The 14,257-nt window shown below is 36.4% G+C and overlaps 1 protein-coding gene across 1 annotated transcript in view; it reads right to left on the bottom strand.

The window, feature by feature from the left end:
- The window catches only part of ROBO1 (roundabout guidance receptor 1), a 707,499-nt gene that overhangs the window by 612,031 nt on the left and 81,211 nt on the right, over window positions 1-14,257 (bottom strand). Inside the window, exon 2 of the mRNA XM_061453972.1 lies at window positions 10,946-11,086. Within this exon, the coding sequence (XP_061309956.1) occupies window positions 10,946-11,033 (88 nt within the window). The 5' untranslated portion in view covers window positions 11,034-11,086. The remainder of the gene's footprint in view (window positions 1-10,945; window positions 11,087-14,257) is intronic.

Here is a 14,257-nt window from a genome sequence, read left to right as displayed (position 1 = left end):
TTCCTTCAGTTTCAAAATCCTGGAAAAAATGTGCTTTTATGAATTTTAAACATGTTATTACAGAAAGAGGATAGACTAGTTGGTTTATTTCTAGTATCAACATTCTGTCAGTCTTTCTGAATTAGCAAAATGCACTGCTCTGCAAATGCTGACCAAGGGATTTCATTTATTTCTTGCAAGGTGACTGTAACACAGATTGATTGGAATTTCTGCAGTAATGGAAAGGTTAAATATTTTGAACTAGAGCTCAAAGCCAGACTTGACACTGACTGAATACCTTCATAAGCTGTGAATGACCTCAGACCATCCTTTTTCTCATTGTACCTAATTCCTTTGAAATACTAGATAATTCAGACTTTCTTGCTAAAGCATGCATAACTTTTTCTTATAATGTTTAAAAACAAAACCCTGTGTGCAGCCTTTCAAAAACCACAGAAGACAGAAAATCCTTAATAATGGAATATTTCTGGAAAAAAAACAGGACGTGGAAGCCAGTTTCATTTACCAGCTATTTTATAATTTTTAGAATATCCACAATAGGATAAACCACCATGAAGTCTCACAAGAAAAGCAGCACTATGAAATACAGACAGCAGATAGTGAAAGCACAGCAGACTACAAAGTAAAGTCAAGGTCCCAGGCTAGCTTTAAATAAGCTCGCTTAGGTCCCAGAAGAGCTCCCTGCTGTCACAGCTCGATTACAATTTGTGTAAGCTGTGTGAATGGCAGAAGGAGCCAAACTTAAGTTAACATTTTGACCTCTCTATGTAGCAAACATTTTCAAGGGCAGACTTTTGAAAAAGACATGTTTTAAAAGAATGGAAAATAAACTAAGTAGGCAGTAATCATCCTCTTTCCAGTCCTAAGTTTCATGCAATTTAGTTCAAAGTCAGAATTGTCCACATATTTTGAAATAATAGGACAAAATAGCACTATATTCAAATAGAAATTGTGATATGTGTGTTAGATTGACACAATTAACTTATGAAACCAATCCATACTAACCTTGTTCAACCCAAAGGCCACGGCTCTAACTTAAAATCAGAAACCCTCCATGAGTGCTATAACAGAATCAGGCCACCACAGTCAGGAAATTTAAAAACAGGTTTTATATTCTTTGTGCAAAAGTGGCTGAAGTAAAACCTAAAGCTTGCAGTAGAGCTAAACACAGGTATTTTGGACTGTAAATAAATTGTAAACTTGTAAAAGAAAACAGGAGAAAATACTGAGATGTCATAAACAACTGATAAAATCAAATTGTAAAATAAGAGAAATAAGTCAATGGGAAGGTAAAATAATGAATCCCTGTATAAGTTAGGAAAGACCAGATTCAAGAGGCAACTGAATGTATGCAACCAAGAGTTGATTTAACTCTTACTTAACCATTCATAAACTCTTTTCCAGTCTTCCTCAGCGGAAGATGTAGCTGTGAACATTCATAGGCTCTAGCCTCTCTCCAACTCCAATTTTGAATTAGCACAATGCTTAGTCCTGATTTAATAGCCAGAAGAAATCCATCTTACCAGCTACCATCCATAAGCAAATGTGCTTATGAGATATGGCAAAAGGAGATGGTGGAAACTGATAAATAGAAGAAGCCAGGAGCACAGCATCTTTAAAAACAGTGATGCTTGTTCAGGTGCTAAAGGCCAAATCAGCAAAGAATGCTAAGTGTGAGCAAAATTTCAAGTATTCAGCTATCATAGATATTTTAGAGTAACATACATTCAAAGGAAGACATGCTTAGACATTAAGTAATTTAAAAAAATGCCAGTGATCAGTTCTATGCTAGTTCAGTGCCACGTTTTCAAGATGAGTGTTAGTGAATATAATAAAGCGTATTTTCTGAAATAGTACTGTACATGAACAGAACCTTTAATTTTACAACTATACTTTCAAGTGCCAGATGGACATAAAGTGAACAGCCAATTGTTTACTCTTACTGTAAGTAAGGAGCACTGTAAGTGAAGGGCATAACAGATCCATGTTACAAAGACAGGAGAGAGAAAGGAAAAAAAAAAGAAAAAGCACCCTTTTGTTGCCTATGGTTAACTGCCTTTTCATTTTCATTTAGTGAAAGTTTGACCTCAGCTCTGTGTCAAAATGAAGTGGGTTTAAAGCCTGAGTCATTTATGATCTGATTTCAAAAACAAGTTCTAAATAATATCATTAAATTTTACCCTTAGGGTAATATTAGGGAGAAAAAAAAAAAAGACAAAATAAAAACCCACACTCTTAAATAATTAATTACCTACATAATTACCCTAAAATGTAATTAAAGAAATGTCTAAACACGGAAACTTAACAGTAACTGGCTAACCAGATGTGCTTCCCAGCACTTTTAAGGGTTCTTTTATCTTCACAGTAGCCTGTAACAATGCCTTGAACAAAAACCATGTCTAAAGGATAGGTGTTTCTTTGTTTTCATACAACAGAGGAAAGAGAGTTGACTGGTTTAATAGTAGTAGACAGAATATTTGACAAGGTATTTTGGCAATTAGTGTACAAAAATTAATGTAGGAAAAATATTTAAGCTATAAACAAAAACAAAAACAAACACCACAACTCACTGAAAGTCATGCTACTTGCAGCCTTATACCGTTTATCAAATATAAAATATCAGGGGATGGACCATACATAAGTTTCTCTCTGGATCAGAATAATAGATGGTGATTTTTAAACCATATAGCAAAGTAAAGTTTTTTTTTTAAACATGTATAAAATGCTATAAAAAAAGAATAAAGAAAGACAGCAACTAGTCAGTTACACACTGCTGTATTGATAACACAATCAGGGGTATAGTAGAAATATATAGGATAGCACTACTGTCAATCTAACTAAACAGTTAAGATTGAGGGGAAAAAAGGCTTAGAATATAAGACTTGTTTGCTTTTGCCAGTTCCACTTTGATTTAAAATTCAGATTAGGGGAAAGCCAGTAATTTCCTGTTTAGTTAGTGCAAATATAAGGTAGCAATCTCTGACAAAAGAATACCTTTTTCTGCATATGCAGATACAGGTGCATATAAATCACCCTTTGTCAAGGCAGAAATTGTGCAAATATGTTTGACTCTTATTAAAATATTTAATAAAACATCTCTAGACACTCTTTTACAGCACTGAAAATAAATTAGCAAGTGTAGATATGCCTATAGTAATCCCTTGAGTAGTCAGAAGTGTGAAAACACCCTTGTAAATTGTTACATTCTTTCACTGATATGACTGAAATTAGTTTTATAATTGATGTTAAAGACATTAAATTGCTTTGAAGCTCTAACAGATTCATAATCTAAATAAATATTAGATTCAATACAGACTGTCATTTTGCGCTCTACTTTTGTAACTGAAGATTGTTCTCAGGATAATTAATGAATTATGTAAAGAAACACTTATTCTTGTTAATTTTATTATTGGTAGAACAACTTCGGGTGAAAATTCTATTTGTACTATCTGTATATACACACATAGCATCTATGTCAGTTTCTCCATTAACCATATAATACATGATCTTTATAGACGAATTAAAGCAAATGCATTTGCATTCTTAGATTATTAAATTTAAATCTCTGTACAAGAACCTTGCTATCAACCTGGGAATGTCACAGAGCTATGTAAACTAGGAAAGCATTTCAACAAAAGTTTTTCATGCCTATGATAGATACTCAAGACCAGATTATGCCATTCTCATAATCAGTGCATTTTTGTGTCTGAGAAACTTAGAGCTTCGAGTGACACTGTTTGGGAAACAATAAATGAGTATTTACTAACAATTTTACCAATAAAAGGTTCAGAATCTGGTCTACACAGTTACAAAATCTTTAGTTGTGGCCAACCAAGCCTGTATCAGAAAGACAGATTTCCTCCTCATTATATATACACAAACGTTCATGATTGTCACTGTTGACTTTTTTTCTTCAATTTATTTTAGGGGGCAGTCTTCCCAAAACCTTCATTTTGAGATTAGTTTTAGTGAATGCTCTGTCAGTGCACCCAAACAAGTAGAATATCTACTATATAGGTTGAAGAAAACCGCAGGCATGGGGAGGATAGGGGTAGGGGTGAAGGAAGGAAATGCCTCTGAGATTACATCCTCGGAAAGTAGGAGAAAAGAAACAGAAACAAAGCAAAGTGTGCCTTCTTACACAGAAACAGCTTACAAAGGCGCCTACCTGCAGGCACAATAATAGCAGCTGTAGCATCTAACCTCCATCAGTCATAATCTAGAACAGTGCCACTTTCTATTAACCAAGCAATAGAGGAACTAAAATTACTTATAGTGCTCTACGCAAGTCACTCAGTTTGCTCCAGTGCATTTTGATGACTTAATTAGGAAGACGGTGCAGCACATGTGGTTTTCCAGCCAGGTTCATCACAAAGGCCACATCATCAAAGCAGAAGAGTTGTGTCTTCTACAGCTAGATTAAAAATAGGGATTTCTTCATTAAGTGCCTTGCAGCTGACTGTGCCTCTTGGTTTGTCTCCATCTATTCAGACAATTAAATAAAGCATGCTTTATTTATTTCTTTTTAAAGGCTAATAAAGAACCCATGAATTGAAGTACAGCTGGCAATCTTTTTATTTATTAAGACTTCAGTGTACACAGTGACAATATCTGGAAGGCAAGGCACGTGCTGGGAATTTCTTTTTTCCCCGCTTTTAATATATGCCCTCTTTCCAGGCACAACACTTCTACTAATAGGAATCACAAACCTTTGTCATCCTCCCAGGAAGGGAGAGGAGTTAAAACAAAACAAAACCCAAACCAACCCCCCAAAAGTAAGGCCATTCTATTAAGACAACAAATGTGCAATTATCTGCATACTTTGAAATTATGTTGATGTCAATCAGATGAAAAAAGATGGGCAAATGACAAAACTGTAAAAATCAGATGTCATATCTGATAGAACAAATTCAGTCACAATATTCCAAATGAACTAAAAAGCCAGCTATGTATTTTTACTTCAATCAGCAGGGATGGATGACTATATAAATTACCTTACGTTTATGTAAGTAAATTAACTGAAAGCAGTATACAAGATTTACTACATAGTTTCCATTTTCTGATAACTAGAAATTATTATCTTTTGTGTTAAGTAATCTGGGTTTTATAGTTATAATGGAAATCATACATGGTAATATCATACCATGGAAATAACAGAATGTTTCCTTGATAGCAATCATAGTGTACCATAAAATAATGTGATCTAGCATTAATCCATGATATTAGGATATAGGAATATAATAAATTAGTGAAAAATATTTTTTACTATTTTGCAATGATAACTTCTTACACCACACTTCAAAGTCAGCTGGATGCTCCATGAGGTAACATGGCTTTTCAGCCTTAAAAGTTAGTAACTAATAATTGCACGTCATTATGTATACTTACAAATGCATACAAATATACAGTGGTGAAATTACCTAATCTCAGCTGGTACTGCTTGCGCTCTAGAAGCAGTTACTGTATATACATACACACAATGCAGACACAGCAGAGAAGGAAGAGGCAGACATGAATAAAAATATGGTCTTTAGAAGTGCACATATGTCAGTTTTTTGTTAATTTTTATTCTATAGTCTGTCTAAATACAGCCCCTTCTATTTACATTATTAGCCCCTTCTAACCACAGCCAAAATGTGAGTGGTGTTTGGTTTGGGGTTTGTTTGTTGGTTTTTCTTTTGGTTTGGTTTTTGGTTGCTTTGTTTTGTCTTTTTTTCTTGTTTTTAGATCCGAGGTCAGAATATTTTCTTTCTAGTTCAAGTTAATTGCATGTGGATGACAGGAGCATGTCTTTCGACATGTTCCTTGACCCCAGCAAGGCCTAAACTGCCTGTCTCTTTTCTCTGAATTTGACCTTGAATACCACAATCGACAAACTTGGTGTCACTTACAACTGGAAACAGTATGTTCAGTCATCATCCCCTGCTACACATCACTTACAGGTGCATTTGTCACCGTTATATTAAATTAGGATCATGAAAACCTAATTTATGGCCATGAGTGACATTTCATAAAGCCTGAGAAAACAGAATTACTGGAGAGCATGCACCAAATCATGGTATTTCTTGCTAGCACAGTTTGTCAACAGAACAGTTCTTCCAAGATGATCCTTTCTACAGTACAAATTATACAATGGAAAGTTAAGAACATGCCAGAGACAAATATGTGCTCCTGGCTAGTAAGTTGAATTTGAGCTGGCAGTGTGCCCTTGACCCAGGGAAGGATACCACCAACATGCTGGGATGCTTTAGTGAGGGCATAACCAGCAGGTGATCAGTTCTTTCCAGTTGCCTCTAGTTTTGCATCACTCCAAGAGGGAAACACAGAAATAGATGAGACCCCAGAGGAGATCCTCGAAGATGGTCAGGGGGCTGAAGCATGTGAAATGCTGAGAAAGGCTAAAGCATATGTTTTGGTTTAGCAAACAGAAGTCCAATCTACTGGTCTGTCTACAGTCCTCAACCACCTTACACAAAGTTTTTCAGAAGTGAGATCCAGACTCTCCCGAGAAGCGCACAATGAAACGGCAAGACGCAAGAGTCACAAATTGCAATACAGTAAGTTCCAGCTGCTTCGAAAAGGAAGTAAAAAAATCACCTTGAGAGTGGTGCAGAGGTCATGAAATTTCCATTCCTGGGAGGAAGGCTCAGAATGCAGCTGGACACGGCCCTGTGCAACTCTGAAGATAGCACTGCTTTGAGGGGAGGGGTGGAAATCAGACTAAATGACCTCCATGTGCCTTCTAAGCTAACTTTTTCCATGATTCTGTGAGTGTTTCTACCTCAGAGCTACATACTTGCAGTCTTATATATATATATGTCTGGTTTTAATAAAAAAAGCTAAGGTTATCTTCATTTGGGCTCAGATTCAACAAAAGAGTAAGTGGAATTTGCATGGAATTTGGGGACCTATATTTAAAAATCTGATCCTGTTAAATCATGTCTGTCTTTAGAGTTAACATTTCTCTGGGACTTAAAGTTCTGCTCCTGGGAAGGCACAGCTTTACATAAGTTTTGATGGTTTTGGCCTTATTATCTTTTGCCTTATTTCCCTTGTGAACTATAAGCTAGGCTTTCCTGTTCAGGTGCTTTGAAACACTGGCTCATCACAAAATAGTCATAAACATCACTTCATTTTAAAACAATACAAAATTATAACCAACAAAATTGCCATCTTTTTAAATATGAGCTCAGCTGTTGGATCACTTGCTCAGAAAGGGTGAAAACTATCCTCCAGAACCTCCCAACCGAAGGAATTTAAATCCACATCCCCTACTTCTTTTAGAAGTGTCAAGGGAGTACTGGTGACTTAATTTCCTTAGCTCAATGAGTCTTCATGCTTCCTTTACAGCTTCACAATCAGAGGCTTGCATGGAATTTGAGCATGCAGTTCTCTTTGCCTCTGAGCCTATGCCAAAAGACAATCAATCATCTAACTATGGGTTGGGTTTGGCTGAACATTTCTTTTTTGAACATTCTCAGAAAAAACCTGCACAGCCATAAAACTAGATTTTTCACCTGAACTATTCAATGTCTCCTTCAGATCACTGAGAGCTTTATTTTGGATATTTGATTGAAAATTCATTCAGGCATTTAAAAAGCACGGAAGAATGAATGAGTGCACATTACATTATACAAGATACTGATCTCCGTTATGAAGCAGTAAATGAAGATCTTTCAGTGTTAGGAACCATGTTTTTCAAGTTACTTTCACAGATTGCAGGGAAACCAGAGGAATATAGAATTTCTTGTCAAAATGGATCCATCACACATATATACCCAAAGTATCGTTTTTAAACAACAAATTCAGTAGTCTATCAGGTACGTGAGTGGAAGAAACAATGCACTTAGACTTAAAAATAAAAAAAGAAAGTATCAGAAAAGCAGAAAATAATGGAAATATATCAGGCTTTCTAGTGCAACATCTTTGCTCAAATATTGAGACAGTACTTTTAGACCATAGAGGTCTACAAGCTCCTATCAGAATTTATCAAAAATCTGGGCTCAAAACAGGTTTTTTTCCTTATCCTGCTCTCCCTAAGATCACTGAAAATGGTTAAAAATAAAAAAAACCCAAAGCAATTAATAATGTATCAGGAGAGTTCAACATTTGTCATTCCATGGTTTTACAGATCTTTCTTTGTCCAGGTATCTCCATAAAGCTCAAGGACTGACTAGATCCCACATATCTGGCATCTTTTCCAGTACAGATAGAGGACGCTTCCACAATACTCCTTGCCAAAGGACCTGATCCCAAGCCCAAGCACATTCATGAGGAATGCTTGTACTATCTTTATTAACAGACCACAAATCTTAAAACTTGAAAGCTCAATTCTGTTGGTGTAAAATATATATATATATATATATATATATATATATATAAAATCTCAGTTTATTTTTTTAGTCTTTTGCTTTCTGTTAGATTTATAGTTCTGGTTTTTCTAACAATGTAGTAACTGGGAACTTTAAAAGACTTAGGTGTCATAACTGAAAAATTAAAAGCAGAGCATATGCATCTGAACAGAATACAGGATTAGTTAATGCCATTTTTTCTTAGATCAGTGCATTTTAAAATCAACTATCAAGTTTTCCAGCTTTTAAAAATGCAGAACAATTGGAAAGAAAAATCACATCTTTCCCAGATAACATTCAACCCCTGATTAAATAAAGATGTGCGAAGGCAGAGATACTTCATGCCTCAGGAGACAGCCATAGTGGAACTGCGAGTGTATTTTATATGTGAATTAGAGGTAAGCTGTAATGACATGAGATGAAAGGCTCAGCCATGATTTTAATAAAGGGAGAGACAGTAGTTCCCTGTGGACTCCATATGCAAAAGAGTGAGACTCAACAAGAATATATGAAAAGAATCAGCAGAAACTACTATAAATGTTTCAAAGTTATAAGATCACCATTAAAATTCATCACATTTTACCAAAGCTGAAAATTTCAGTTTAGGAGGGTAAAGTAAGCTTTAACACATTCCCAATAGTTTGTCATATAAAATTGAAAAATTAAAGCTATGCCATCAATGAGCTGGAAATATTTTTAGATAAGACAGAACTGGAGAGTTTGAAACCATAAAATTTTATTTCTAAAGGTTTCTAATAATATGATCTGAAAAGAATTTCATTGAATCTGTTATTTCAAAAGTATGTTTTTTATTGAAATAAACCAACACAAATTAGTAGCACTATGATCACAGGCGTTTTAGCTCCTTTTAGCAATCCACAGAAAAAGCTGCCACTTATTGCTCTATTGGTATTTTTTTTACGGATACGGCAGAATTCCAAGGAACTGTTGTTTCTTTCTCCCACCACCATTAAATGGAGGAAAATGTTTGAGATTCTGCACAGGTCTCTCTCTTTCCCCATATTTAAAATAAATAAATAAATAAATAGAATTAAAAAAGAGACACATCTTTGTAAGGAAAACATACGAAAAGAGCAAAAATGAATGGGATGAACTGCTTAAAGGGAAAAAAAAAAACCTATTCCTGCTTTATTTGATCCTTTGTGATAATCACACTCCTGGCACCCTGCCAGCGAGGCTGAGCATGCTGATGTCTGGCCAAGTATAGTAATCCCTTGGTTCAAGCCTGAGGTCTGTGATGAAAATTACAAAGCAGGGACAAAATCAAAATGCCACCTGTGATTTTATTCTGAAACTAATTTGATGGGGGAAAAAATACAATACAAACAGTCTTTTTAGTAGAGTCTACAAAACTATGACTAAATTGAATCAACGCAAGTGGATGGAGGTAGCTATCATGCAAATACATTCGGATCTGCAGGCATTCCTTTTAAAGAGAGTGGTAGATGCCTTTCTGACAGGCAAATTGCTTTGAAATTGTTTTTGAAGTCTGAGGTCAAACTTTTAAAATTATAATTTTAGCTTGCATCTTCCTTTATTCTAGAGTCTCTTTGTGTCTCTTACATAACTCATTTGAAACCAACAAAACCAGGAATTAAACCACCATTCATTACAGGTCAACAAAACCCTGAAGGAAAAAACTTTTCCTTTCTCTTTTCGTTCAGCAGTCTGTATTTGAACTAGTTGCCCACAGATAGATGGAGAATTTATTGCCACAAAATTCTGCTTGCACAATGTATTCAACTTAGAAATCCAGCCAGCAGAGCCTTCTACACTATTATTCAGGTGCAACACAGAAAAAAACCACATCAAAAAAACATGTCGCTCTCTTTTTTTAAATGTCTATTATATTTTCTCACATTTTACTAAAAGGTTGTAAATTATTAGCAGTAACGATCAAAGTTTGTTTGGGGTTTTTCCTAAAAAATATTGAAGATGATTCAGATCTGACTCTTAGAAAAACCCAACACAACAAAACAGATTTTATTTCCTTTATGTTGCTTCAATAAAAATCACTGTTCACTATTTTACCACCACCTTCTCTTTTGACAGTCTCTGGCTATTTCTATACATGTTTACTACTCCTCTGCACTAGTAAGAACTTGTATGAAAACAAGAGGACAATCCCTGACCTCTAGGACTTCACTGAAAACACCACATTTCAACTATTTCACAGTTGCTACTATTTTCCTTCTTCAGGAAGGATCTCTATAGATCTCCTATTCTCTTTGATATTCAGGTCTGTTTCTGCATTCTATTTCTTCCCGTTACTGACAGTGCTAATTGAAGGAAGGCTTTAATAGCCATCTTAACCTTCTCATACTTCCAGGCCACCCTTTTTCTATGGTTTCTTTTGCAACTGAAAAAAAACCCAACTTACCACAGCACACAATTCAGTACTTATTAAATTCTTTGTTTGAAATATGCAGATATGCTCACAAATTTCTTAACTACACAAACACACTAATATGTGGAGAGAGAACTTCAGGTATGTACATGCACATATTCACACAAACAGCATAAAAATCATTCTAAAAATCATGAACATTTATGTTTAAATAAAAGGTACCTACCTGGAATGAGCTGACCCAGTAACTGATGGCATCTGGGAAGGCTGAATACAGCTACTATGACCAAAAAGGGATAGTGTTTCCATTTCATGATGTGTCCTTCCTTGCATTACACCAGCTCAGCAGTGCTAACGTAAATGTTACCTGCAATACACAATGGAAATAAGAACAGATAAATTAATGACAAATTTAAGGTACTTCCAAATATTTTTTCCCAGTGTAACTCTATGAATTATACTGGTTTCAATACAGTTTCAGCTACTAAAATAATCACAGAATGGTTTGGGTTGGAAGGGACTTTATCATCTAGTTCCAATCCCCCTGACATGGGCAGGGACATGCTCCACTAGACCAGGTTGCCAAAAGCCCCTTCCAACCTGGCCTTGAGCACTGCCAGGGATGGGGCATAATGTTAAATTTTCTAACAACCAGGAAGTTGTAGCGCACAACCAGAATATTAACTATTCTCGCAGAGCAGACAACCCCAAAACAGATGTTTTAAAGAGAGTTATGAGGAACCCCATAGTGCACATGTATATTTAAGTGCTGCATGTTTTTTGGTCAAGTTATTAAAGAAATTGCTGAGTTCAGCAAGATAATTCAGTGTAGATTTAATCCATCTCAGTTCAAAGATCTACTTAAACGCTTGCTCAAGTTGAAAACGCTTCAACACTATTCAGCTTTCTATACAACCAGGGTTAAAATTTTGCAGTAGTCTTCTTATGACAGAGCGTTTTGCTGAATGAGGATTAAGGATAATTTTACCCAGCAATAACTTGGAAAAAAAAAAATCAAAGTAACTTTCTGCTGAGTTTCAGTGTCTCTAAAGGCAGAAAATTTTCATCTGACTAGCAGGAAAATGAAAACTAATGAAGGAAGAAAATCTTTTCAATCAAAATATGTCTTTTAGACTTGTTTTTTGACCACCACAATTGTAGGTTGCAAAGTATTCACAACGCCGCCACTGCTGAAAAATAACCTCTGCTCATTCTACACATTTCTTACACTCCAGACACATTAGTGCTTAGTAAGAACTATGCCAGAACTCTTCAGGCCTTGTTTATAGCACATGAACTATTCAAAATGCCTTTCACTTTAAGCTTTCTAAAAAACACATGGTAATTTTTTTAGATGATCATAGGTTTTAAAAAACATTAAGATTTTTTTTCTAGATAATCTCATTAAATACACAATCTGTAAATCACTGGGCTTAGTATTTTGATTTAGGTTTTTTTTATTGTGGGGGTGAGGGTTTTTTGCCATCCCCTCCCCTTTTTGTTTTAAGGGCCTTTACCTGAATATATACCAAAACACGTGACTTCAATGTCCCATATACTGCACGGTATCTGAGGTTCTTGAGGAGTTCTTGATGACAAAAGCGATGTTATTTTAAGTGCCTTTCAAGTTACTAGATACACAATTGCCTGACCCTACCCAACAATTAGAGATCACTGAACACAACTGTAAGTGTGAAGCAGGCTGATGCATTAAGCTCTACTTCAACAATAAATAACTATGTGAGACCTTGATAACATTACAACTGCGCTTCTCATTTCTCTATCCTTGTACTCATTCCCCTTGTAATTAAGGATACATACTTAGAGATGAACAGTTTGGATTCCAACTGCTGTATCACCTAAAGCCAGAAGATAGTATTATAACAGTGAAAATACCTACAGTGCTATCAGTTGCTTCTTCAGTCTGCTGAGACAGAGAATTTTTGGCTGTAAGCCTAATATATATTTAATGACTGCAGGTAGAAGAGTTGTATTTTTACAGGGAGTATTCAGTGTCATCTGATACTTTTAGATGCTCAAAAATGCATAAATAAATTAAATATTAATACATTCAATCACCTACACATGCTGCATTTTACATTTGCTTCTTGTGTTATACCTGCACTTCTAATGTCTTACCAAACACAAATAAGAATACTCCATTTCCTGCTACTGCTATTACCTGAATCCTTGTATTGGGTTTTTGTGGCAAAGTTTTGGTAGAAGGGAGGCTACACAGGTGGCTTCTGTGAGAAGCTGCTAGAAGTTTCCCCTGTGTCCAACAGAGCCAATGCCAGTTGACTCCAACACAAACCCCATATGGAACAGGGGGATGCTCAAAGAATGCTGTGACCCTATGGGAAGCCAGTGTTGGATCAGGCTCCTGGCAGGACCTGTGGCCCTAAGGAGAGAGAAAACCAGACTGGAGCAGGTTTGCTGCAGGACTTGCAACCCTGCAGGGGACCCACACTGGGGCAATCTGTTCCTGAAGGATGTACCCCATGGAAGGGACCCACACTGGAGCAGTTCCTGAAGAGCTACAGCCTGTAGGAAGGACCTGAAGTGGAGAAGTTTGTGGAGGACTGTCGAATGTGGGAGGGATCCCACACTGGACCAGGGAAAGAGTGTGAGGAGTTCTCCCCTGAAGAGGAAGGAGTGGCAGAGACACAATGTGATGAGCAGCTTTGGTAGGTACCTGGCATCACCCCCATGACCAACACACCATAGTCATACAAAATACTATTTCTTCATTATTCTCATTATATCTGCACTGCACACAGAAAATCAGTTTCTTCCATTCTCATTCTTTTAATTTTCCTTATCATTTGTATGACTGCTGTTCTGTTGCAAATAATTTGACAGCTCTTAATGGTAGAGTTAGCGGCAATTAATGGCCAAGGTGTTACATGCTGCTCTAAATGCTATTCATGATATGACTCCAAAACTGAGATGAGGATTTGCAACTTCAGGACTTTCAAATATCAATCTCTTTACAGCAATAGAGATTTGCTTAAAAAAATTATTTACCACTTTGACTTCAGATTCCTATAGTTTCTTCATCTTTACTTTCTGCCTTCAAATACAAGATTCAGTGTTGTTTCTAATGCAAAACTGATGAGGCAGCCCATTGAATTTGGTTCATAAAACAAAAAGTAACATCATAAATTCCCCTGCAGCCCATGGAAAAGGATCACAGTGGAGCAGATATCCATGCTGCAGCCCATGGGGGACCACATGCTGCAGTAGGTGGACATGCCTGAAGGAAGCTGCAGCCCATGGACAGCCCATGCAGGAGGAGATTTATTCCTGAAGGACTGCAATCCATGTGAAGTAACCACAGTGGAAAAGTGTGAGGAGGAAGGAGAGGCAGAGGAGCTGTTATGAATTGATTTCAACTTCCCATCCTCCATCCCCCTGCACTATTCCAGGGAAATGAGGCTGGGGGGGGAAGAGGTAGTTGGTGATGAAGGGGTGAAGTTGAGCCTAGGAAAAATGTGGCGCTGGGGATGTTTTATGTCTTTCTCACCATCTAACTCTA

Source organism: Pezoporus flaviventris, unplaced genomic scaffold (genome assembly GCF_033815535.1).
Source record: "Pezoporus flaviventris isolate CSIRO_AGI_PZ_B2104156 unplaced genomic scaffold, CSIRO_AGI_Pfla_v1 ptg000015l, whole genome shotgun sequence".
Taxonomy (NCBI): domain Eukaryota; kingdom Metazoa; phylum Chordata; class Aves; order Psittaciformes; family Psittacidae; genus Pezoporus; species Pezoporus flaviventris.
The sequence above is the reverse complement of the archived record's forward strand: the minus strand, read 5'-3'. Positions and strand labels throughout refer to the sequence as shown.